The sequence below is a fragment of the Panthera uncia genome, chromosome A2 (genome assembly GCF_023721935.1).
Source record: "Panthera uncia isolate 11264 chromosome A2, Puncia_PCG_1.0, whole genome shotgun sequence".
In the NCBI taxonomy this organism is placed as follows: Eukaryota; Metazoa; Chordata; class Mammalia; order Carnivora; family Felidae; genus Panthera; species Panthera uncia.
Window position 1 is genome coordinate 43,129,057 of NC_064816.1, and position 25,450 is coordinate 43,154,506.

At 37.9% G+C, this 25,450-nt stretch overlaps 1 protein-coding gene across 1 annotated transcript in view; it reads left to right on the top strand.

Moving 5' to 3' along the window:
- CNTN4 (contactin 4) overlaps nt 1-25,450 on the top strand; it is an 895,772-nt gene that overhangs the window by 712,132 nt on the left and 158,190 nt on the right. Inside the window, exons 7-9 of the mRNA XM_049642718.1 lie at nt 2,427-2,624; nt 18,822-18,924; nt 21,542-21,726. Of these exons, the coding sequence (XP_049498675.1) occupies nt 2,427-2,624; nt 18,822-18,924; nt 21,542-21,726 (486 nt within the window). The remainder of the gene's footprint in view (nt 1-2,426; nt 2,625-18,821; nt 18,925-21,541; nt 21,727-25,450) is intronic.

A 25,450-nucleotide genomic window follows, 5' to 3' on the forward strand; every position in this document is an offset into this window, starting at 1 on the left:
TTTTGTTTTTACTTTTAAAATGGCTAACTTTTAATGATTTAGATGTGCTTATGATTCATAGTGCTTTCACGTAAAAGAATCCTCACTACATACCTGCATCACATTTGTTATTATCCCTACTTGATAGGTTAAAAGTTGAAAGTGAGTATGTTTAAGTGTCATTCCTTATGTAATACAGGTTTAAATTTTGGTCTTTTTTTTTAACTCTAATTAGAAAAATGACAAATTAGATGTTCTTCTTTCTTTCTTTCTTTCCTTTTCTTTTTTTTTTTTTTTTTCTGATATCCATGGTCCATACAACTTTCTAATTGCCTTGTCCCACAGAATTCAGCGAGGTTGCTATCACTGGCCACTAGCAACAATCTTGAGAAATGTCTTTAGAAAAAGAAAATACAGTTTTGTATATTTGATTACAGCTTTCCTTGGAGGTGTGGGTTGATTAATGTTGTGCTGGTAAATTACTTTCTAACTTCTACCTTGTGATTTTGGAGATGCTAATTTATACTTAAATCTCTCATGTAGCTAATTAGGGCATAGACAGTGTTCTCCTCATTGTTCATATGAGAACATTGATATGCTCAGAGATCTCTTGGTTTGCCCAAAACTCACACACAAATTGAGTGATCAGTACATAGTGCTGTGCTGTTTGCTCTGCTGTTTGTTAAAATCTCCTGTTTTTCATGGGTAAACAGCCATACCAATTGAACTTCCCCATGATCTCTTATAGGGGCTTTCCTCCCCCAGATTTTAGTTTCTTCAAGAAGTGACTAGCTTGCTGGGAAGCACTTGCTTATTTATACTGAGTATCCTCTTGACATCAGCATGGGGTTACTTATAATTACAGGCACATGCGTAAATAAAATGATTAACTATTCTCATATAAACATAATTATATCTCTCTAAAATAATACAGGAGGAAACGTTATAATCCAGGGATAAAGGGAAAGCAATCTGCATGACCCCTCCTTTGTATGTAAACAGTGGATTATTAAGGCAGAATATGTTTCCTGTTGCACATTTGGTTATTGAGGTCAATCACGCTTGGGACTCATCTGAGTATTAAAAAACAAAAATGCCTTTATAGCAATTAGTGTTCTCTTTACAAAGCTGAAGCCTTTCTCCCATTTTCCAAGGACACTGCATACTTTTAAACTTCTGCCTAGAATTCTATTAAAGAAAGATATATAAGAATTCAGCCAGCTGGTTCTGAAACCAGAATCTTCTTTTGCATCTAGTTTTCCCCCTCCCCTACCAATGTAGTTTTTAGAGATAAAGTGGGGGCACATTAATCATTGCCAGTGCCTCGTATATCACTTCTCCAGCTTTGGACACATCTGGAGATCACACTTTAAAGAGAGGAACCATGGAATGCCTCGAGCTGAAGACATTTGATTTCCTTGGAGCACAGTGGTTCACTGCAGCAATTCATGCCAGCTCACTGTCAGTGAGGGTTCTTCTCAGAAATTGAAAGCATGGGATCACATATTCATTCGCAAAACATTTACCTAATTCTTAAGAAAAATTAGAACTTTGTAACAGATGTTTTCACGTCTGGCTGCCCATTACACAAATCCCACTGGCATTCTGGGATGAATAAGCATTGGCAAAAAAAAAACGTTGCTCTTGGACTGCTGTTTCATATGCAGTCCCTTATAAATATAATAAATTTTTCAGCCAATATTTTTAGGTACACATTTACATTTGGGACCAGCCCTCCGGCCAGTCAGCATGTGTTTAGCAAGTATTTGCTGCAATATTAAACAACCGTCTCACTCAAATAATGGAAAAATAGTTCAACTATGCAAGAAAGAGTAGGAATGTGTGTTGATAGTAAGAAGTTTTGGGAGAAGACTAAACTGAGACCCAGAAATTATTCTGTACCTTCATAGGGCCAAGAGTTTGGATTTAGTTACTTTGTTCTCCAGTGCTAACGTTTCTCAGTTGATGGAAAACTGTAAAATGTGTTGAAAAACACAAAGTGCTATGCTGCACCATAACAATTATTATATATAAAATGAAAGAAGTGATCCAAATGGTTTTCAGGGTGGCTTCCAGCCTTACTGTATCAAAATTATAGACTGTCTGGGTCTATAATTTGTGCATGAACTCAGTAAGTATTGTGCGGTGCTTGGCACATGCTTAGCAAACTATAAATGCTTATTCCCTTGGCTTAAAGAGGTTGGACTTGCTTTAATCAACTATCAGTGTGTTCTTTTTAGTTCTCTAGAGATAAAATCTTATTGACTGACAGTAGGAGTACTGGTAAAATATTTAAGGGATTGTGATCACTTCCTGTTTATATTTAGCAGGCTGAAAAAAAATCAGTGGGCAAAATGTGAGTTTCTAACTTGCCCATTTTTTTCATGAATACAGTAGCATTCTAATGCTTGAAAACATTTTTGCAATGATGATTCCTTTGCTTTCAGAGCTCAGTTATGCCTGGATCTTCAATGAATACCCTTCCTATCAGGATAACCGCCGCTTCGTTTCTCAAGAGACTGGGAATCTGTATATTGCCAAAGTAGAAAAGTCAGATGTTGGGAACTATACCTGTGTGGTTACGAATACAGTGACAAATCACAAGGTCCTGGGACCACCCACACCACTAATATTGAGAAATGATGGTGAGTTTCCTAAGGGATTTTGTTATTCCCGTGTTTTGAGATCATATGTTGCATATGGAAAACTGTTATATTATTGGCACACAAACGCTGTCTAAATGAAATTTAAGAAAAGTTTAATGCTTTTTACATTTGGTTGCCTATATTTGCTCCACTTTGTGTAAGAAGTAAGCCCATGAATCTGTTTTGAAAACTAATTAGAAATTTAATTGCTAATCTCAACAGGAATGGAATGTGGATTTAGGTGAGTATAAATAACAAAGTGTTTCTTTTTCACTTAAAATGTATACACAAGCAGAATGAAGTAGAAGGTTGAACACCTAGCTCATTAATCAATTCTATGTGATTTAGTATTAAGTGTCCAGAAAGAAGTTTTAAATTATCCAAATAACTTCTGGATTTATGATACAAATGACATAGTTCACACTACAATGAAATGCAGGAATACCAAGGCTTATTTGAGAAATAAATTTTAATTTCCAATACTTTTGTGAAAATGTTTCAAGAAAACATGTGATTTTCCCCTTAATTACCTGGATGAATGACATAACAGTGTATGGTAATTCACTGTGTGCTTTTCAAAGGCAATCTTACTGAACTGTATGCCAAAAATCTAGTTCCACTATGCCTTTTCCCCACCAGGAGTCTTTTTATGAATTCTGTCCCCTCTTCTTGAGATGCTTCTCCTCCTCTGAGTCCCAGCCTTTCATTTTGACTAAATGATACTGGCCCTTTCATTTTCTTCAAGTATATCACTTTCTCCCGGAAGTTAGATCTGTCTGACTCCCTCCCGACTATGCTGCATCAGGTATCTTCTCTGTCAAGTCCAATAAAGCCCATTACTATAACCCCAAGAACTCTTCATTTTGTATCACAATTACCAGTGTGTTTCCCTGTCTCCCTAACTATAAACTTGCTATTTTAGAAGCACATGTAGTGCCTTGATCACTAGTGTATCTCCAATACCTGTACAATACCTGGAACATAGGAGATTCTTAAGAGATATTTGTGGAGTAAAAGAAAACAAAACACAATTAAGTCTTTCAATAATGGCCAGTATAGAGATTTAAGCAGCCATGGTTAAATATTTATGTTTCTATTCTTTTTAAATTCCATGCCCATCAAGTACACACTTGAGCCTTCCATTATCAACAGGAATTACTAGACCCATTGTACAGGTAAGGAAACTGCCAGACAAGAATGTTAATAACAAGCTTTTACTAGGTACTTAACTATTTGCTGGATGCTCAGAATTTTACCAGGATTATTTCAGTGAAACCTCAAGCAACTATATGAGGAATATCCTCTTTTATCTTTTATAGATGAATGAACTGGGGCTCAGACATGTTAAATAACAAACCCCAAAGCCACATACCTAGCTAAAAACTAATGGCTCTACAGTTCACACTTAGCTCCCACGTCCTGTTGATTCCAGAGCTAATACATTAATGCCTCAATCACTAGGTTTCATTTCATTACACTCTACCACCTCTTACCTGAATTTGTACAACACAAACTTGCGGATTCAAGCCTAGAACTCAGATTTCTCTCCAAATATGTTCTTCTTCCCTTCTGTACTGAAGGGACTTTGTACCCAGGTGCGGCTGTGAATATGAATTTCTTAGAACAGGATATTTGTAGACAAACCAACTTGCAAATAGGGTCTGAGCATCCTTACAGCATAAACCATACTATGGAATTTTTTAGCAAATGATGTAGATTTGAATCATTCCTTTATTTACTCATGCATTTAACATGTATTTATTTAGCACTTACTATGTGACAGCCACTATTAGTGCAGTGAACAAGAACAATAGGGCCTCTATCTCATTTCACCCACATGTTCTGGGAGGACACAGGTAAAAAAAAAACATAAACAAAAACAAAAACCCAATTACTTTAGTACTAAATAAAACAGTATGATAAAATACAGGTCCTATGGAGTGGAATGTCTACTTCAGGCAGAATTGTCACTGAAAACCTTTCTGAGGAGATGACATATGAGCTGAGACTTGAATTCTAAGAAGTCAGCCCCTGTGATGGTCAGAGGGAGGAGCAGTGCAGACTAAGTTGACATCACATGCAAAGGCCCTGAGGCCTGAAAAAACACTGGGCATGTTCAGGAAGAAAAGAGAATGTGAGCATAGACAGAGCATAATGAGCAGGGTGAAGGTTGCTTCGAGTTGATATTGGAAAAGAATCAGTAGCCAGATCGTGTAGACCATGGAAAAAATCCTGGATTTTATCTCGAGTGCAGTGAGAAGCCATTAGAGGATTTTATGCAAGATAGTGATGTATGTTTTGTAAAAGTTTCCTTAGCTACTGTGTAGAGATTGACTAAACAAGTGAGAGTGGTCGCTGCATGTCCAACTGAAAGACTCTGCAGCAATTCAGTTGGGAAATGGTGGCAGCTTGAACTAGGGAGTAGCAGGGGGAACAGAGAAGTGGATGGATTGAGAATCTGGTTTGCGGGTAAAGCTGCCCGAATTTGCCTATGCACTGAATGTGGGAGGTGTTGGAAGAGAAAATCAGGGGTGACACATAGGTTTCTGGTGTAACAAGTGGGTTGATGGGAATGCCATTTACTGAGGTTTTACTGAACAGGGTTGGAAGGGGGAAATCCAAAGTATTATTTTAGTCATTATTTGTAAAGCCAAAAGCTTGACTTTTCTCTTGGCAACAGAAAGAAGTATTTGCTTTCTGCTGCTTCTGCCATCTCTCTGTCATAACACCCGTCTGATATATTCACATGTGCTTATTCAGCTCGCCTTCTCCACCTCGCCGACATTGTGATCAAGCACAGATTGTAGGTTTCATCCAGCTTTGTTCTGGGGACCAGCACAGTGCTTGCCAGATGACACACGTTAAATTAATATGTTGGAATAAGCTGAATTAGATTAAATAAAACTAAAAATTTTATCCATTTAAAAAACTATCGATGCTCTCTCTCCAGACCTAAGGATGAAGAAACTTTGTCAAAAGATGTGCTCCAATGGCGTTTTGTATAGAATTATTTAAAAATAAATCCCTCTGACCTCTGTTTATCATGCACTTACACCAGAATGTCTGTTCAGTGGTGTTATCCATTCAGGTGTCTCAAGTAACAAATGTAATGAAATATTGATGATTCACTAAGACCTAGCCCAGGAGACATGTTGCACAGAGTTGCTAGAAGGAACACAAATTCAGGAACATAAGAACTCCAGAATCATGGACACCTCAAGTTGGCAACAACTTTGCCTTTTGCTTGGTTTTTAGATATATCTTGACTTGTGTAATATATCTTCATAGAGATGCCAAATGTTTTTGATAGAATATTTTATCACAAAATTAGCAGAATAAGGATCTCATTCTTCAGCAATTAATGCCCATTCATTCTTAATTTCCACGAGAGTTGCATGGTGAAAATTCATAATATGTCTATTCCATTTGGGCTGGAGTATATAAAATGGATACTTGAACTATATTACTGAGCACAAAATAGGTTATTTAATTAGCTCTTTCTGGAGGTAAGAGAAAAGGAGAAATATAAATCAAGAAGAGATTGCAAAATAAAGATGACATTCTTATTAAAGTCTATTCTACAGGAATAAAATCAATAAAATTATCATTCTGTATGATCTTGTATTTAGGGACTGTATATTAGACTGATAAGTACAAGGCTGTATAGAATTTGTACAATCATTTTGTTAATTGAAGCTCTCTCAAAATTGCACATCCTCCTTCTGCCTCCGAAATGCAAATAAGCAAGGCAACAGTTTATTGCCTGAAGTGAACTAATTACCATGGCTAGTCATTTTCTCTGCTAAGTGCAGATGTAGTTTAAAGAACTAGATGTCCTCAATATTCAGGTTATTTCCTTGGAGTTCCAGCTAAGCATTTCTGGACTATGATTCATAGTTTCCAGCCCATAAGGTGACAGTGAGTCATAAAGAGTGAACAGTGAACGTTGACTCAAGTCCTGAAAGGCGTCAAGTGTGATGTGTCCCATGTTTATCCCACTGACCCTTTTTACCCCTTGTCCCCAGCTCACCACAAGTCAGCAAGACTTCAGTACTTTATGTTCCCTTCACACCCCCACACTGTTCACCTGGCTCACCCCTTCCTGTGTCTCAGATTGTTACTGAAATGTAGAACAGGATGGTTTAGAGGTCAGACCTGAGGACTCTGGAACTGGGCTCCCAGGATAGAATACAGCTGCGCCACTTATTAGCTATGTGACTGTGGATGTCCGTTTCATCTCCCTGTGCTCCGTTTTCTCATCAGTCAAGTGAGGATGATAGTACCTAGCTCAGAGGCTTATTTTCTGGGTTAAATTACAAATAAAGTGCTTTGATCAATGACAAAATAGAAAGGCAGCATCAGTAACTTACTTACATAGATATACTCAACAAATTATATCTATATACTTAATATTTTTTAATGTTTACTTTTGAGAGAGAGAGAGAGTACATGTGTGTGCACAAGCAGGGGAGAGGCAGAGAGAGAGAGGGACACAGAGGATCTGAAGCAGGCTCTGTGCTGACAGCAGAGACCCCAATGGGGGGGACTCGAACTGTTAGATCACAACCTGAGCCAAAGTCAGACACTTAACCAGCAGAGCCACCCAGGCACCCCTCAACAAATTATATTTTTAAAAACAGATTACATAGTGTATAGATAGTATGATCCTTGTTTTGTAAAGTATATGTGAATTAGGACAGAGAAGGTTGGAAATACTGCTCTTCAAAATGCTAACAGTGTTAAACTTTGAAGTGTTTAACTTTCAGTGGCAAAATGTTTGATTCTTATTTTTTTTCTATTTGTTGTATTTTCTAATTTTTCTACAATGATTAGAGATATTTTGAATTTTTAGAAAAACATTTGGTAAAAGGGTTATGTATAGATTATTGACTCTACAAGACACTTAGAGATCACCCAGTTTTCTATCTTTATTCTTTGACAAAGAAGAGCATTGAAAACCAGGAGAGTAAGGTGAGGAAGTACCGGGGAGAAATGCCCAGTGCTCTGTCGCTGTGCCGTTTAACTGAGGTTCAGGAAAGCTGTTTGGGGCTCTAGATTAATAGATTTACCTTGTACCTTTTATGTTATGACTTAAATATTTTTAATATTGATAGTTCTCCTAAATAATGACATGTTGCTGTATAGTACTTACTTCCAGGAAGTATACAGTTGAGAGTTATTAGACAAATGTGAGAGAGTTTTATATCAGAGTTTATTTACCTAGATATTTTGAAATCTGCTTTGGAAAGATAATGTAACTTGTTGTGTGGGAAAGTGCACCTGTTACTTAGGTACCATGAAGAAAAGCAAGATTTAATTGAGAAAACTATATCATAATTATTTTTAAGACAGGTACTAAAGTCATCTATGGATCAATATTAGCCAACTGCTGGTTATTAATGATGATGAGCCTGCTCTATTATGAGCTTCCTAAACAGATATCAAAGGATTATCCCTAAATTTCTATAAACAAAGGTAATAGATTACCCATACAACATTAACTACAAGAGAAATCGTAGATTTAGGTGATAGTTATAATAGCTATTTCTTCTGTCTTTAATCACTACCCCCAACTCCTTCTAAAATGGCTGAAGAGGAGAAAAATTGGCAGATATTAGTACAGTCTTGGGAAAATGAGGTCATGTCCATGAGGATGTTTATGTACATTACATTTATATATAATTGAGCAGGAGTTATTATATGACCTCTGCCTTTTCTCTCTCTTTTTCCCTAGGCTGGCTGGGGATTGGTTTGGCAGTCCTTTGTTTTCCTTATTAGAACCAAGACAGATTTTGAGCAGTTCATAGCCAGCGTCTGTGGGATGGATCTGTGCTTTGTATGGTGGATATTAAATGTTTTCGAATATTATCTCTAATGATAACTCTAAATAGAGGAAACACTAAGGAACAGGGAATAAAGGGTTTATCTTATCTTAGAGTTTCAAAATCTCTCTCTTTCCTTCTTTTCTCTTTCTCTTCCATTTCTGTGTGTATATACATTTACAAACATGTATGTAGGCTATGTTGTGTAAATACACATATGTTTTATACACAAGATATATATTGCCATTGGAAGTTAAAATGTAAACTTCACTTTTCCATGTAAAGTTAAATTATTTAAAATTTGTATAACCAGAGTAACTGGTGATATTTTTCTAAGTTCTCACTCATTTTTCCCAGCCTAATTTTATGTAGCCATGAAAATTCTGGGGTGCCTGGGTGACTCAACCGGTTAAGCATCCAACTCTTGATTTCGGCTCAGGTCATGATCTCACAGTGGTGGTATTGAGCCCTGTGGTGAGCTCTGTGCTGAACATAGAGCCAGCTTGGGATTCTCTCTCTTACTCTCTCTCTGTCCCTCTCCCTGGTTCATGCTCTCTCTCTCACAAAAGAAAAAAAAAAAAAAAAGAAAGAAAGAAAGAAAGAAAGAAAGAAAGAAAGAAAGAAAGAAAATGCTGAGCATGGTCAGCACTGAAGTATTTAACATTCTCACCTGAAATCACCTTTAACCTAGTGGACAAGAGACCAGCTAACAACTTGAGTTTCCTGCAGTTTCAGAGCAGGAGGGACAGAAATAGATGTGCTGGACATAGGGTTGAGAATGTCCCTGGGTGGTGCCAACCACCTTTATCTCTTTTGCCATGGCCTCACCTCACCTGGGTTGCTGTGAAAGGGGGACAGGACTAAAAGTCAAGAAGAAAAGAAGCCATGGGAATCTGGGCTGCAGTCCCAGATCTACCACTAACTCACATGACACAATCGTGCCATTTCTTTAGTCCTCAGTTTTCTCAGCTATTAAAATGATTAATTTCTAATAAACCATATCTAAGGTTTCATCTAGTTATCCTCTAGGATTCCAGTCACAACTTTTGTACATTACCGTACTCCAGTCTGAGTATTCGCACAAGGTAGATAATATTAGATGCTAATCAACAGATTGCTGTTCATTGGATTGGATTTCTCCCAATGCTAAAAACCAATCCTAGCACAAAACTAGGTGCATTCACTCTTTCTGACCGAAATGGTCATTTGTGAGCCTTCACCTCTATGACTAATGGTGGCTCAGAAGACTGCATTCCCCTCAAAGTTCCAAATTTAAGACCAAAGACTAAAAACTGGAACACATAAAACTAGAACATTCTGGAATATTCTGTAATATTGATGCAGTGTAATGTATCCTCCGTTATGATATGCCATCTGTTGATAGTAGACTTTTGTAATATTGCCCCAAACTGGATTAGAACCTCAAGTGAGCATTAACAACCAGTGTGTGTCTTCATAAACAAAGCACCTTTATTGGTAGGCCACTTAACCTTGTGGGATCAGATCAGAAACCCAGTCATTAAGAAGATCTTTTTTTTTTTTTAATTGTAAACTTGATCTACAACATTTTATTGATGACCTAGTGTATATACTAGCAAGGATGACACCTCTGCTTGGCAGTGGGTAGAAATACGTTCTTCACTCAGACATATTTCTTTGTTACTTAAGATCTAGAGTTTATACCAAAACACTTTGTTTTATTTTACTCTCACTTCTAATTGCAACTTTTGTGTGGCTTTGTCATAGCAATCATGTCTTGTTTTTAATTCTCTAACAACATCACAGTTGAGGATCTGTGGGCGTAAAACATGTTTTATGAGGAGAATATCTAAATGACTAAAGGATGTGAGATATTTTGCTAAACTGCCATTGCTAATCTGATTTAATAGTGTCTTAATGGCTCTGGATATTTTGAAGGCTTGACAAGCTTAGAAACTTGGCAGTCAGCTTTAGACCCCTAGCACAGTTGTTCCCTTTCGGGTCCATGTGGGCCAAAGGTCTTAGATGGTCATTTAACTAGTCAGTTAGAAAGCATCTGTTAAGTACCCGTTGTGTGTGGCACGCTATAAAATAAAAAGATGCGCACTCAGCCCCTGAAACCCTACAGTCTTAGAGAATTCCAAATGAGTGAAGGCTCTAAAGTTTCGTTCTTATTGGAGTCACTGAATTGAGTTCCGGAAAACACATTTACAGACAGTAGGATTAGAAATGAATAAGGGAAGCAGAAGTGCCTAGCCTAAAATAAAGATGACTTGGAGCATTCATTTGATTATGCATTTAACCAACAAATATTCATGGAGCACCTATTGTATGCTTGTCACTAGGAATGCAGAAGTCTTTCTGTGCTAGATTATAGTCTAGCTGAGGAGCCTCACTGCAGTCTGAGGCAGGAGTGGGGCCACATTAGGGGAAAGTGGAGAAGTAAAGCAGGTTCATTTAAGTTTCTTTTGTAATAAGAGCCTGCAGTGGAGGGTGAAGTGAGATTGTGTATTAATTGTGCCTTGGAGGTGAGGAAATCTGACCTGGTTGTTGGGAATCAGTCCAAGCTTCCATCAAGACTTGAGGAAGGTAAAGAATTCCTGGCAGTGAGGACAGAATTTGTGTAAACCAGGAGTCAGCAGACTCCCTCCTGCAGGCCACTTCTGCCCATGGCCTGTTTTTGTAAATAAAGTTTACCGTTTTGTCCATAGAAATGTTGGGTGTTCTTACTTAATTCGTAGATACTTTATAATTTTTGTTGCTATTGCAAATGGTTTCTTATTTTGAATCACATTCTCTAGTTAGTTATTGCTGATGTACAGAAATGCTATTTTTTTGTGTGTGAGTCTACATTTGGCAAGCTTGCTGACATCTCTTGTTAGTTCTAATAGTTTGTCAATTCTATCAACTCTCTCAAACTTTGCTATTTTTCTCATTTCCTCTAAGCCAAGGGTCAGCCAGCTTAGGGCTCATGGGTCGTATAGCATACCATCTTTTTGTAAATAAGATTTTATTGGACCATAGCCATGTCCTTTTTGTTTACATATTGTCTGTGGATGCTTTTCAGCTACAGTGGCAGAGTTAAGTTGTAACAGAGACTGCATGGCTCATAAAACCTAAATAAAATCCTTGTTTTCTGTCACTTTACAGTAAAACTTTGCCAATCCCTGACAACATGATAATATTTTTAAATATCTGAAGACTGTCCATCAAAAGACTTGTTTTTTTGTGGCTACAAAGACTTGAACTAGGACTAACATGCACAAATTAGAGGGAGAGAGAGAGAGTATTTTATTGAAGACCACGTGAAGAACGTTTTAGTAGGCTGAACATAAAAGTACTTACTCAATGGAAGATGAAAGCTGGCTTTCTTTCACTTAAAAGAAGACGACCTTGTAATTACTTGTCCAAACTGGAAACTGTTAGCAAATTATTTCAGGATTTCAGGTAAACCAGGACTCTTTGAGTCAAACCCAGATGCATTCACTCTACCTTTATAGGAGATTGCCTTCTGGAGCAACTCAAGTTACCTCTGCACTTTAATTATTGAGAAGGAAGCAAAGAATTCAGGTTTGAGGTCAAAATGTTTATTTTCACATCCCACAGATTTCTGAATACACCCTAAAACACCAAGTTTAAGAGGTGATGTACAGCCTTCAGTCTCTTTATTCCTCTTCTCCAGCATTGGAGAGGTTGTTGTTTGTGTCATCGTTGTCTCAAACTCAGTGGAAATTCAACTATTGGAGGGTGGAAGGTGGTAAAAGATTTTCCTTGGGTGGTCCCCTAGACTTCACAATGTTTCCTTCAACCAAGAACAAAACAAGTCTTTTTTAAAAGAGCAAAGTGTTAAACTCAGACAAAAGGATTAGTATGACTCATGAGATATTTCAAAATATGTGTAGATTAATGATCTGTATATGCATCATATGACAGTCCACAAGAAAGTCAATGTGGGAACTTTTCATAAGATGATGTTTGCAATTTTTTTACTAGAAAATACCACTTTGTGGAAGTTGGTAAAAGTCCCTTCTATGGTTTAATTTAGCAAGCACAGATTCCAGCTAAGGCAGGTGTTGGCAAAATGTTATGGCACGCAACTCTGCAAAGTGGCTTCTTTCTGCCAACACAGCGCTCTGCAAATTGTAGTTAAACAAGCATGGTGTGTGGCTGATTTCTCTTTCATAGTCTGTAATTTGCCAGTTATTTTGTTAAATTCTATGTTCTTACAGACATCAGCATCACCTTAATGATTTTCCAGGTTTTAAAAGGGGAACAGTCATTGCCACAAGGTCACCTACAAGTCCAGACTCTTGATGGGCATTGTCACTGGTAGGATTCCATTAATAATACTCTCACAATGACTAGCTCATAAGAGAGGTCTAGCATTACTATGTTATGCTTTTTGCTTTGACGTAACACTTCGTGGTTCCTACAGACATTCTTAAAGTGTACTCTGTGACCAGAAGCTTCAACATCACCTGTGAAATTGTTACCAATGCACATTCTTGGTCTCCATGTCCACATTCTAAATCAGAAACTTAAGCCTTCAAGGTGATTTAAAGTTTGAGATCCACTGGTTTAGAAAAAGACCTTAGTGGGGCGCCTGGGTGGCGCAGTCGGTTAAGCGTCCGACTTCAGCCAGGTCACGATCTCGCGGTCCGTGAGTTCCAGCCCCGCGTCAGGCTCTGGGCTGATGGCTCGGAGCCTGGAGCCTGTTTCCGATTCTGTGTCTCCCTCTCTCTCTGCCCCTCCCCCGTTCATGCTCTGTCTCTCTCTGTCCCAAAAATAAATAAAAAAAAAAAAAAAAACGTTGAAAAAAAAAAAAAGAAAGAAAAAGACCTTAGTAACTTCTAGCCATGTCTTTCTCAGAAAGTCAACTCTTTCAGTTATTCAGTAAACAATCATTGCCTACATATGCCTTGTTACCATGAAATGCGCTGAAAAAGAGGAGCCTACAGGTGTCAAGAAGGTAACAACCAGGTGTATGTTACCCACATTGTGCCCCTATTGCTAGGTACATTGCCTGTTTTATGGTTGGTATTACATGAATATTTACTGCATTAATCCATCAGAATATAAATAAAGCTAAGCTCTTGACTCCTGATGATTCTGATGTGTAGAATTTTAAGTGTTGTAATTTTTGCTATTGTTATGGTGGCTCTCTTACTCCACAGAATGGAAAACACTGACGATGCATTTTAACGAATTAAGATTTCCTTTTTTATTTTATGTTTATAAATATGTGTCTAAGTGTGTCCAAAATTGAAAGCAAAAGTTGTCTCTGTAGGGAAATTGTATCATGAATGAATGAAATCATGCAAGAGAAAGGGAATATGGCTGAGATCATATATTCTGGTTGATCTTGATTCTATTATATGCACTCTTTATTTTCACTTACCTTAGTGTGTGGACACAGCTAGGCCTTCATATATTCCCACCTTTTAAATAGTTTGAAGATGGAAAAATGGTCTGGAGCAATTCCATCAGTGGCCTTTCTCTTTCTGCCTAATCATTCTGTGAATCACCAGAGCAGCTGTAGACCAATTAAGTTCAAAAGTGTACAGGTGGTCAAAGGAACGACTTGAAAAATGTGCTCTAGTTATAAGGAGCCTTTTGTTTCATTAAAAAAAATTAAATGGCAACAGCTTTTTAAATTTAATGTACAAAATAAAGGCCAAAATAGTTAAAATGAAATAAATAGTCAAATAAAAATACGGCTTGTTTCAGATGTAACTCAATTACATAGAACAGTTTGCAGGTGTCTCCCCCACCCCAAGTGTTCATAATATAGTTGGAGAAAATTGCTTCCTTCATTTTTTATGACTTTAATACTAGAACAATCTTTATATATAATGAAAATTCTTTAAACATCATGAACACTATGCCATCCCATCTCTGATCCATATCTTTATGTCCTGTAACAACTGCTATAAACACAGATCAATCTGTCTTATTACTAACTCTGTTACTTGAATTTCTATAGCTGTAAATAAAGATCAGTGTGTATCAACCCAGAAATCATCCACATGACCACCCAAACAGCCTAGAGTTCATTTTAGAGAAAAACACGGTCTAAGTGAGTGAACTCATACAAGAAGCCATGATGATGATACTTTAGAAATGACTTTCATGGCTGGAAGGAAGTGCATGATTGACTTAATGGCTATTATGTGTCATAGGAGAAGGCCCATATTCCTACATTTTTCCTCCCTTCCACAAATTTCTACTCGTCACAATTTTTTTCTTTTTTTTTACTGTGATTTTTTAAATGTTATTAAATAATACTATTAACATTAACAGAGAGAGAGAAAGAGACCATGGGCATGGGAGGGGCAGAGAGAGAGAGAGAGAGAGAGAGAGAGAGAGAATCCCAAGAAGGTTCCACACTGTCAGCACAGAGGCTGATGTGGGGCTCAAACCTACGAACCATGAGATCATGACCTGAGCCAAGAGTTAGACACTCAACCAACTGAGCCACCCAATCACCCCACAATTTTTTTTTTCATATGCCTGGTACTGAACTAGGATTTGGGAGGATTACAGAAAAAATTTGAAAGTCTTTCCATTTTTCGAGAAAGTGAAAACACAAAGAAAAAGAGATAACATATATATATATATATATATATATATATATATATATAAATAGCTATAAAGATGATCGACAACAGTAATGCTGTTTGAGAGGGGCCAAAAATTTTATGTGTAAAATTACATTACTTATATGGCAGTGGTTTTTTGGTGAGTTTAAGTGAAAGCAGTCCTCTGAAGGGGCTCCATTTGAGCTGAGACATGAAGCAAGAGAAAAGTTATCCGCCTAAAAATCATAGGAAGCATGAAAAATGAAAGACATTTCCACACAAAGACTTGCAAGCAAATGTTCTTAGAAGCATAACTCATTATCACTAAAAGTGGAGGCAACGTAAATAAATGCCCATTAACTGGTATTATGAGTTGAATTGTGTCCCTCAAAAAAGATATGTTGAAGATGTAACCCTCCTAGTACTCAAAATATGATCTTATCTGGAAATATGGTTTTTATAGGTGCAGTTAATTCAGGTGAAGTCATATCAGACTGCAGTTGTTCATTAATCCAGTATGACTGGTGTCCTTATAAAAGTACAATGGGAAGACACACAGAGAGAATGCCGTGTGATGACAGAAGTAGAGACTGGAGTGATACAGGTGTAAGCTCAGGAACACCAAAGATTTATGGCCACCACCAGAAGCTAGGAGGAGGCAAGGGACAATTCTACCCAGAATGTCAGAGGGAGCAGAGCCCTGTCATCACTTCATTTATGAATTCTACCCTCCACAACTGTGAGAGAATACATTTCTTTTTCTTTAAGCCATTCCGTTTGTGTCACGTTGTTGCTAATATGACCAGGACAGACATAAATAAAATATGGTATAACCATACAGTTGAATAGTATTCAGCAATAAAAAGGAACAAACTACTGATAAATTCTGCAACATGGATGAACCTTGATCACACTATGCCAAGTGAAAGAGCCCAGATACAAAAGAACACATGGTGTATAATTCCATTTATATGAAACATCCAGAAAAGGCAAATTATCAGAGAGAGAAAGCAGATTAGAAGCTGCCTCGGGCTGGAATGGGTTCTGAGGATTGACTATAAATAGACATGAAGGATCATGGGGTGATGGAAATGCTGAAAAAAGTGGATTATGGCCATGACTTTGCAACTTGGTAAATTTACTGAAAATCTTTGAATTTGTATGTAAATTATACCTCAGTAAATGTGTGTGTTTTTTTAAGAAGTCAGGGGAAACAGTAGAGCTGAGGCACAGAGGTGTTAATGCTGTCTGGTCATTTAAAGGCCCCTGTGAGGTATAGAGTAGTCCAGACAGGGGAAGGGAAAAAGGATCCTAGAGGAGTGGACTTTGAGTCTGGGCCTTGATAAGTAGGAGTTTAGGATGAGGAGATGACAGGGCGCAGGACCATGCACACTGTCTCTGCATTGCAGTGATATCTCACTTTCTCAGGACAAGATTGTGTGAGATATATTTTCTCCTTGGTATATCTTTCAGAGCTGGGTTAAAGAAACCTAATGCGTATGTAATGTTTAAAGAAAGAGAAGGCAGGGGGACCACCTGATCACTGCTAAAACAGCCTTGCCTGTTGTATTTTAACATTATTGTCTCATCTCCCTCCCGCACATGATACACTGCAGTGCAGACTGTTATGATTTCCTGGGAGCACAAAAGACCTCTTTCTCCCAAAGCAATTCTTTTTTTAATTAACACTGCTCTTGGAGTACATAGCCACGCGCACACACACACACACACACACACACACACAGAGCACTAAAAGGTGTTAACTTGTTCCTGGGCTAAGAGTCATACTACTGATATTTATGGGACAATGAGTCAACCGTATGGGCTGTTGGTTAGCAAGTTCAGCAGCTGTGGGTGAATGCCGTCATTAGCAAGTGCCACTTCTTTGCTGGTCTAGCTTTGTGGCAAATGCTTAAAGGAAGGCAAACCCGAATTTAAGTGGAAGGGAACCCAAACTGGCCAAAAAGGAAGGAGTGGTTTTGTATCTGAATGTGGCAACATGGATTTAATGTATTTGAATCTAGTTTTCCAGTGTTCTTCATTGCGGTGGTGAGAGGCCATAGTAAAAGAGGAATTGGGGACCAGATTTACAAACTGGAACACCAACTAGTTTGTTGTAAAACTAAAGACAAACTGCTTAACCCCTTTGAGGTTACAGCCTTGCTCACAAAAGGGAGGGATAGATTAGAACCGATTTTAATTGCATTGGGGGGAGTGGGTTATAGTCCTTTTGAGAATAGATTGCTAGCTGCAGGTCCTCTCTGTAGGAAAGTGTTCATCCATGAATGCCAAGATTAAAAATGCTGAACTAAATTATTTAAAAGGCCCCTTCCAAATCCAACCTTCCCTGTCATTCTATGAAAGGAAAAAAATCAAAGTTATGTTCAACTTTGCACTTTGGACCACATACTTCACAGCAAACCTAGCTAGACAGTTAGGTTATCTCACAGCATTGATTTTCTTTTTTGCACATTAGCAAAATCCCCTTGATGCTTCCCAAACATTGAAGCTGCAGATGAAAACGGTCACCTCAACCAAATGAGTGGAATCATTTCTCTCTGTCATTGTACCTGTCCCTGTCCATTTCTTGCTTTCACCTTTTCTTCTGAATCCCTCAGTCTTTTTTCCTATAATTACGGAAAGCCTAAAGGAGAGGTGAAATGAAGGATCCTATCATTTCTTAGTATGTTAGATAATTCCAAATTTTATATTGGCACAGCTGAATCAGAGATCACGGAAAGGACGAGACATTGAATAGAAATAAATGGATTTGATCAGTGGGAGATGGGGTCAAGAATGTATTGGTAAGAGGGGTGCCCGGGCAGCTCAGTCGATTCAGTGTCCAACTTGAACTCAGGTCATGATATCATGGCTGGTGAGTTCAAGCCCCACGTCAGGCTCTGTGCTGACGGCTCAGACCCTGGAGCCTGCTTCAGATTCTGTCTCCCTCTCTCTGCCCTCCCCCACTCATGCTCTGTCTCTGTCTCTCTCTGCCCGTCCCATGCTCATCTCCCTCCCTCTCTCTCTCTCTTTCTCTCTCTCCAAAATAAACATTTAAAATTTTTTTAAGATAATTTATTGATAAGAAATAATTGACTGGTTTTTAGTTATAAAGTATGGACTTAGTTTGTTAGGTTACGTTACCGTGACCACAATTGTACAATTTCCTACGATATAGGAAAGTGAGAGAATATGACCTTAAAGTCAGCATGCCTTTGGGAAGGTGGGTATGATTTAAAGATTGTTTTCTGTATTACTTCCTCCTGTCATTTTTACCTTGGTTCAGAATATAATGTCACTGGCATTTGATGTTACCTTCTCTGTACTAATTTATGATTAATTCAGATTGGTGTTGGAAGTGAATGATAAAGTAATTCGTAATTGAGTAACTGACTACTCAGATTTTTTTCTTACATAGACATAATAGAGCAGCAAGTATTTTGGTAAAGTACTTAAATTTTTTTTTGCAGTATGTTTTCAAAAAGATCATTTATTTGATTTCCCTGGTGACTGGGACTTTATCTCTCCCCTCCTTACATGGTCCACGACTCCCTTTTAAAAAAAGGTTTTTCAAGAAGTGAAGTTGTATGCACAGAGGATTTGATCCTAGGCAGATGGTATGGCACTGTGACACAAAATTTCCCCTAGCAGTAACTGGGAGAAGAGCCACAATTCAAGGCTGGTTAGAGATAGAACCTGCTTTAAATGAAGGAATTAATTGTGCACATAATGATGTATGAGAGCATCCTAAATTAACAAAAACACTAATGTATGTTTTAAAAGAGCCTCAAAGACTTAGTCCCTTTGTTTATTCACAGGGGTGATGGGTGAATATGAGCCAAAAATAGAAGTGCAATTCCCAGAAACGGTGCCGACCGCCAAAGGAACAACAGTCAAGCTGGAATGCTTTGCCTTAGGAAAGTAAGTCTGGTTTCTCTTCCGTCTTCTTCACCCTTCAGCCTGTGCGGGTGTAGAAGTTTATTTGCACTGTTCGCGGTGATGGCTTCTGAGGTGACTGAAAAGCAAGGCGGGCCTTTCTTTTTGTGATGCCATGTATGCATCTTTGATTCTGCCCTCTCACCATGGAGAGAGTACATGTAATGGCACAAAGGGGATTAGGCTGCCACAATTGACATGGCCACAAAGGAGAAGAGAATGGGCAATTCTGAAAAAGTATTTTCTTCTATTATTGTGACCTATAATGTGCACGCTGTCTAACCCAGAATGACAGGAAAACAATGGCCTTCATTTGAGGTACGCTCAAGCCGACTATTTAGAAAAATATGGACTTTCAGTCTGGCCCTAGTTTACAGAGGATGCATCAAACTTTTCTTGAATTTCTTTTTAAATTACCAGTCTCTTCTCTCTACTTTGGATTTTCTTCTCTGGCTAAAGATAGGGAAGATCTTATATTCTTTAAGAGAGTCTCTATTTTACAGACTCGCCTGAAAATTACTCCGAACTTTATTATTAAGTCTGTGGAATTATAGATAAGCCTAGTTGGGATCCAGTTAACGTTTCCATAGAGTATCTATCTCTCAGAGGGCACAAATGGAAAAAGAGATCAGTTAAGATTTTCCCAGTAACCCTAAAAAAGGGGGGGGGGTTGGCATAAATGGTACACACTGTCATCTAAAATGAGAATTTTAGATCATCTATGGAATTTAATGATTGATGTAGATCTCTACACCCAACCCTATTTCCCGCTAACCCATTGCTAACTCCCCATCCTCTTCCTGCGCCCAGATCATGGCTAAGGCAACAGCACTTGCTTGTGCCCAACCCCTGTATCAGCATGTGATCTGTTTCTGTATATTTTTTGTGTTTACAGCAACCATAGAAGAAAGGTATTCCTTTTTATCACTATATTTTCAGCTCTAATAAAAGGATTCTTTTGGTTTCCATGGTTTTAAGTCAGGGCAGTATAAATTACACCAGTATCTTTACTTTGGTACCATACATATACTGGTAAATTTTTATGTCCTGAAAACTTATCACCTTAAATAAATTATGACATACCTGTAGGACTGAACACTGTTCAGACATTAAAAGTCAAATTGTAAAACAACATGTGAGAAATAGAAAATGCCCGTAATTTATTACTAAGAGACTGAAACCAGACTGCTAAGCAGCCTGGCCCCATTTTTTATTTTAAATATATACATTGGGAAACACAATCCAGGGAAAAGGTGAAAGCAGGTTAACTGGGCAGCCTAGATGTAAATTTGGTACACTATGCAAGGTGACACCTTGAAAAATCTTTTTTGAAGAGAGAGCAAAATTCTTGTTGTTCATACTTCAAAGGGGGTGTGAATTAAACTCTATTCATACTGCCTGAATGGCACTGGAATAAAAACAAAAGACCAAAATTGGGTTCCTCCAGTCTACACAAAGATATTTGGGTATGCATATCCAACTGCCAAAATACATCATCACTGCCCACTTAAGAGCAGGAAGACTGTGTCTAAGTATAGTTATTTGTAAAGGCCTGTATTAAGTGTGTATCTCATTAGATGTAAAGGCACCCGTAATGTACTTTTGATAGAACCCTTTCTGCATTTAGAGTTGGTGTCTGTTGAATGAACTTAATTGTTCTAAAACAAGTATAGTAGAATTGATGGCTTTAATTTTTTAAATACCATCTCAGGTTTTCCAGAGAAGATTAGCAAGTCTTTAGTCTAATTACTTCTCTGTGTGTGTGTTTTGTGAAAAATAAATAAGTAAATAATTGTATCCCCTGGTAGGAAGCTGCAGTCTTAAAAGCTGTGGTTAGCTTGCTAAAGCATTGATTTGCAGACTCAATGATGCCCTCCTTGCAATTTAAGATGTGCTCTAACAGTTATGGTTGTAGGATGATAGATGCCATGAGAGTACATAAAGACCCCACAGATGGCTGCTTTCCTTATCTTTCTATTTTAAGTAAAAATTTCCCTAAACCACTGTCTGGTGAACTGCTGTTATCAGTTGGTAAGGTTCTAGAGAGAATGTCCCAGGAGACAGAAAGTAGAAGCTGCCAGTTTCTTATTGCCTAACCCTTGAAACGGTACAACATCACTTCTGTCTTAGTTCAGTAATCAAAGTAGTCAAACAACGCAGCAGGTTCAAGACATAAGAGGGCCTGTACCTTGTATGAGAGGAATGTGAAAGAATTTGCACGCATCTTTAATCTGACACATTTGTGCGTGGACATTTTTATTTTCCTGTTTATGATGTGGAAAAAAGCATTTGTACTAAAAAGATATATAACAAGCATATAAAAATGTTTTTTAGTGTTACTATTGTATAGGAGATATATTACCTTATTTAAGGTTATGAAAGGTTATTTGATTCTAAGAAAAACACTTAATATATAATCACACTAGAAATGTGGATATGGCTAAAATCGTAATAGTGATACATGAATGAATGAGCTTTGGGGAGTACTGTTTAGGGCAAGTTTATATGCTTAGAACCAAGAAGGAAGGGGTTATGGGAAGCATAGGTTCAAATAAAAGATATGGTTTTCTCCAATTTGATTCACTCTTTTTTATTCTATCAGTCCAGTACCAACTATTATTTGGAGAAGAGCTGATGGAAAGCCTATAGCAAGGAAAGCCAGAAGACACAAATCCAGTGGAATTCTTGAAATCCCCAATTTTCAGCAGGAGGATGCTGGTTTATATGAATGTGTGGCTGAAAATTCAAGAGGGAAAAATGTAGCAAGGGGACAGTTGACTTTTTATGGTAAGTTTGCCTTCCCACTTTATCATTTGTAGTTCTACAGACCTTGGTATTAAAAGCGTAAACCAAGAGGTTTGCGTTCAGGCTTTTCAGAAAAGATTGTTTAGAATAGGATTGTGTAAAACCCTTGGTTTGCTGCTAATTAGCATTCCCTGGGTGATTCTGGGTGTGGAGAGTAAGGGTGGGGGACAAGGATGTTGACGGAACAGAGAGGAAGAAATTAGGCTGAGGTGTTTGGGAGATGGATATTAGTGTGAACGCACTTGCAGAGGAACCGTGTTTCCTCTTGCCATTAAGCTGTAAACTTGATGCAGGAAACATTTTGTTATTCCTTCTTCCTAATTTATTTTTTTAAAGCTGTATGCTTTTCTTCCTTAGAATTTTGATTTGGGGCTCATGTTAATTCTTTGTAATTGCTTCTATTTGATAGCATTTTAATGTGGTACCATGAACATTTCAAAATGCACACTCCCCAAATTTAGTTATCAGAGTGGAGCATGACAAATCTCTCTCACCCCAAAGACTTTATGTGCAGCTGCTCCTATTCCAATCAAATCATCGGCATTGATCCAAACATAATATAAATGTGAAACTGCTAGCACGTGGTCGTCAATTTAGCCAATCTTGGAAACCCTGTTAGGGTGTCAATTTGAAATCCAAAAAGGGATTTCACTGGATAGGCATTTTGAAGGCAAATAGAGTTCTGCCAAATTGGAACATGCCTGAATCCCATCTTTCTGGGCATTGAAAATAAATATTGTAGGTTCATAATTATTCAAGAATGGCTTAAATACACAACAGTATGTATTGAAATACTGAGAATAGCTCTTTAGGCACAAGTTACAGCAAAAGTTTTAAATGTTCTTATTTTTTGCAATAACAGATACCAAAAAGTCTATTTACTTCATCAGTTCTTCTTCTAAAGTATTTTGGTTTTAAGATATAGCCAGATTTTGTTCATTAGTCATAAAACGTTCTTTAGAAACGTGATTGGAAACTGAGTGGACATTTTGAGTATCTGCTACTTTGCAGAGAACTCTCTCACGTGACCCTCAGCATTTGGTACTTAGATACCTGATATATGTAGGGAGGCAGAAGAGCCCACATGGTTCTAGAAGGTATTTCACGTGATGACCTGGGCAACAGTTGTTTGAATAAATTTGCCCACTTCTTTAATCATTCGTCTTTCTTCAGCAATTATAAAGAGCTAATTCTACTCAAGCCAAATGATGGAGTTGATATTTGATCCTTGCCCTTTCTTAAACTGTGATAGTTGATCCCGTATTTGATTGGTTAAAAAGCAAAAGACGCCATAGTTAACTGACAGGGAAAACATAGCACCAAGAGTTACACATTTGTTTAGTAAGATGCAATTGATGTATTTTTCAAGTGTTCAGGGCACATTTTTCTCACCAGTGTGATAATTATTCCTTACATGTCAGATAAGAACAACCTGAAAATAGGTTAAAGGCCAATGTTTTTTCTCTTTTATTAGTTGAATAGACTTTTCAGTTCAGCTGTGGTTGTTGCCAAGTGTTATTTGAGTTGCTCAACTAATTGAATACACTTATTTTCACTTCCATGGTTTTCTTTTAAGTGAAATATCTGTTTTCAGTATGTTATGGAGGTATGAAATGTTCTGTAACCAGGAGTTGGCATAGTACTTCCTAGTGGGTCAAAGTTTTCCTCCACTGGAAAAAGAATACTCCAGAATTACCGTTCTAGAGAATCGAATTTGTCACTGGCCCTCAGCCTTGTGCAGTAAAATGTTTTGTTTTGTTTTTTTCCCTTCAGGGATCCTGCCCTGGAGATGAAAATCAGATTCTACCAGTGTTTCCCTTTTAAATGGAGTTATCTGCATCCATGCATGGGGGAAAAAGCAGAATGAAATTTGCCTGCTTTCTGTAGATAACTCAGCTTTTTTCACAGTTGTCAACCACCCTTGGTGTTAGAAGCTTGTCAGATCAGTTGACTTTAATAGTGTTTGGCTGTTGTATCTATGTTTATTCTTTTGTTTTTCCTCAACTAGCATATCAGTGACACAGAAATTATCGAACTGTTTTCATTGTCACAGGAGGGATTAATTATACAAAAGTGCTTGGCTGTCATTTTTTTTTTTTTTGCCTCTCATTTTTTTGGTCTCTATTGGGTTTTCCCAATGCTGAGTGCCTAATATCCAGCTGTCTAGATCTCCAATTTAAATGAGTTATTATAATTAAAATCACTATGTAGATCACAAAAGGGGAGAAAATAGCCCCAGTCACTTATCCATGAATGTTCTGCCTTTGTCGACAGGAGAATTTCTCACAGTGTTAAGATGTGCTGTGCTCAGGGATTATAAACCATGGGTTTGAGTTTAGAAGCTTGCTTCTCTTTTATGGTTCCAAGTTGTCTCGTTCCGTTCATCAAAGTCTCCACATCAACCATGCGTATGCTAACCTCTGATCTGTCTTAGTAAAATGGCAGTTTTCCTCATCTTGCACTGAAACCATTTAACCTTGCTCCCAAGGCCTGCTGGGCATGACTGCACTGCTCCCATCTTCCCTGTGTCAGCATGATGGAAGCCCCTGTTCCTGGTTGGTGTGCTCCCACTCTACCTGTGTGTTTAGATTTGCTTGTGCTACTCCTGTTTGATACGTGTGAAGAATTAAAACTAGTTCATATATAAAACATTTTACCCTACCCTATCTTTTTTTATTTTTGCCATGACTTATACTTGACCGGTGTGGTCTAGTCTTTGTTTTGTGTTTTATGGTTGACACACAATGTTACATTAGTTTCAGGTATACAATATAGTGACAGGATAAGTTTATACATTATGCAGTGTGGTCTAGTTTTAATCTGCTGTTTCAGACATTTTTCAACGTAAAAAACTTTATACAAATAGGTCTGTAATTTTCAAGAGTAAAATACAATGGGTCTTTGTTGCTAAAGGTAGAAATTTTCCAAAGTGATTTTGATATACTATTAGTTCAACAAATATCTTTTTTCATTGCCTGCATATTGTGGTGCATCCCATTGGATGGTGTAGGGGCCGGCAGCATGAGGCAGTGAAAGAAGTCACTGAAGGCAGAACAAAGGAGGTACAAGCCTATTGAATACACTGCAAGGGAGCAGAGGGAAGGACATCAAAAGCAAGACTGTCTGCCACAAGGCGGTGGTGAGGGGCTATAGTTATAGGGCAGAGTGGGGAAGTATGGGGAATGTATACAGCTTTCCCTTTTTCAGTAATCTTAGGAACTGTGCCTGGTTGTAAATGGTCAGTTAGGGCCTATGGCTCTTTCGAGGTGATTTGCTTAATGAACCGGTTTGCATTCAGCTCAGTGGTCCCTATGGGCCCTTTTGCCTCAATCAAGTTTCCATTGCTCAAGGCTGTTGCCCAAAAGAGGCCCCTACACATATGGCAGAACATGTTAGGCACTAGGGCTGCAGGACAAATCCCTGCCCTCAAAGAGCTTATATTTTACTAGAAGTTGAAAGACAATATACTATTAAGCAAATAAATGAACTATAAAATTTCATATTGTGATAAGAATTATAATGAAAGTAATTAGGATGATGTGATAGAAAAAAAACCAGGAGCAGAAGAAAGGCTTCATAAGATAAGGTCATTAGGGAAGACTAGTCTGAGAATTGAACTCTGAGCCAAAACTTGAAGGATGAGAAAGAGCCAGAGTTTTGAGGGAAGTACATTCCAGGCAGAAGGGAAGGAGTTGCAAAGGCCCTG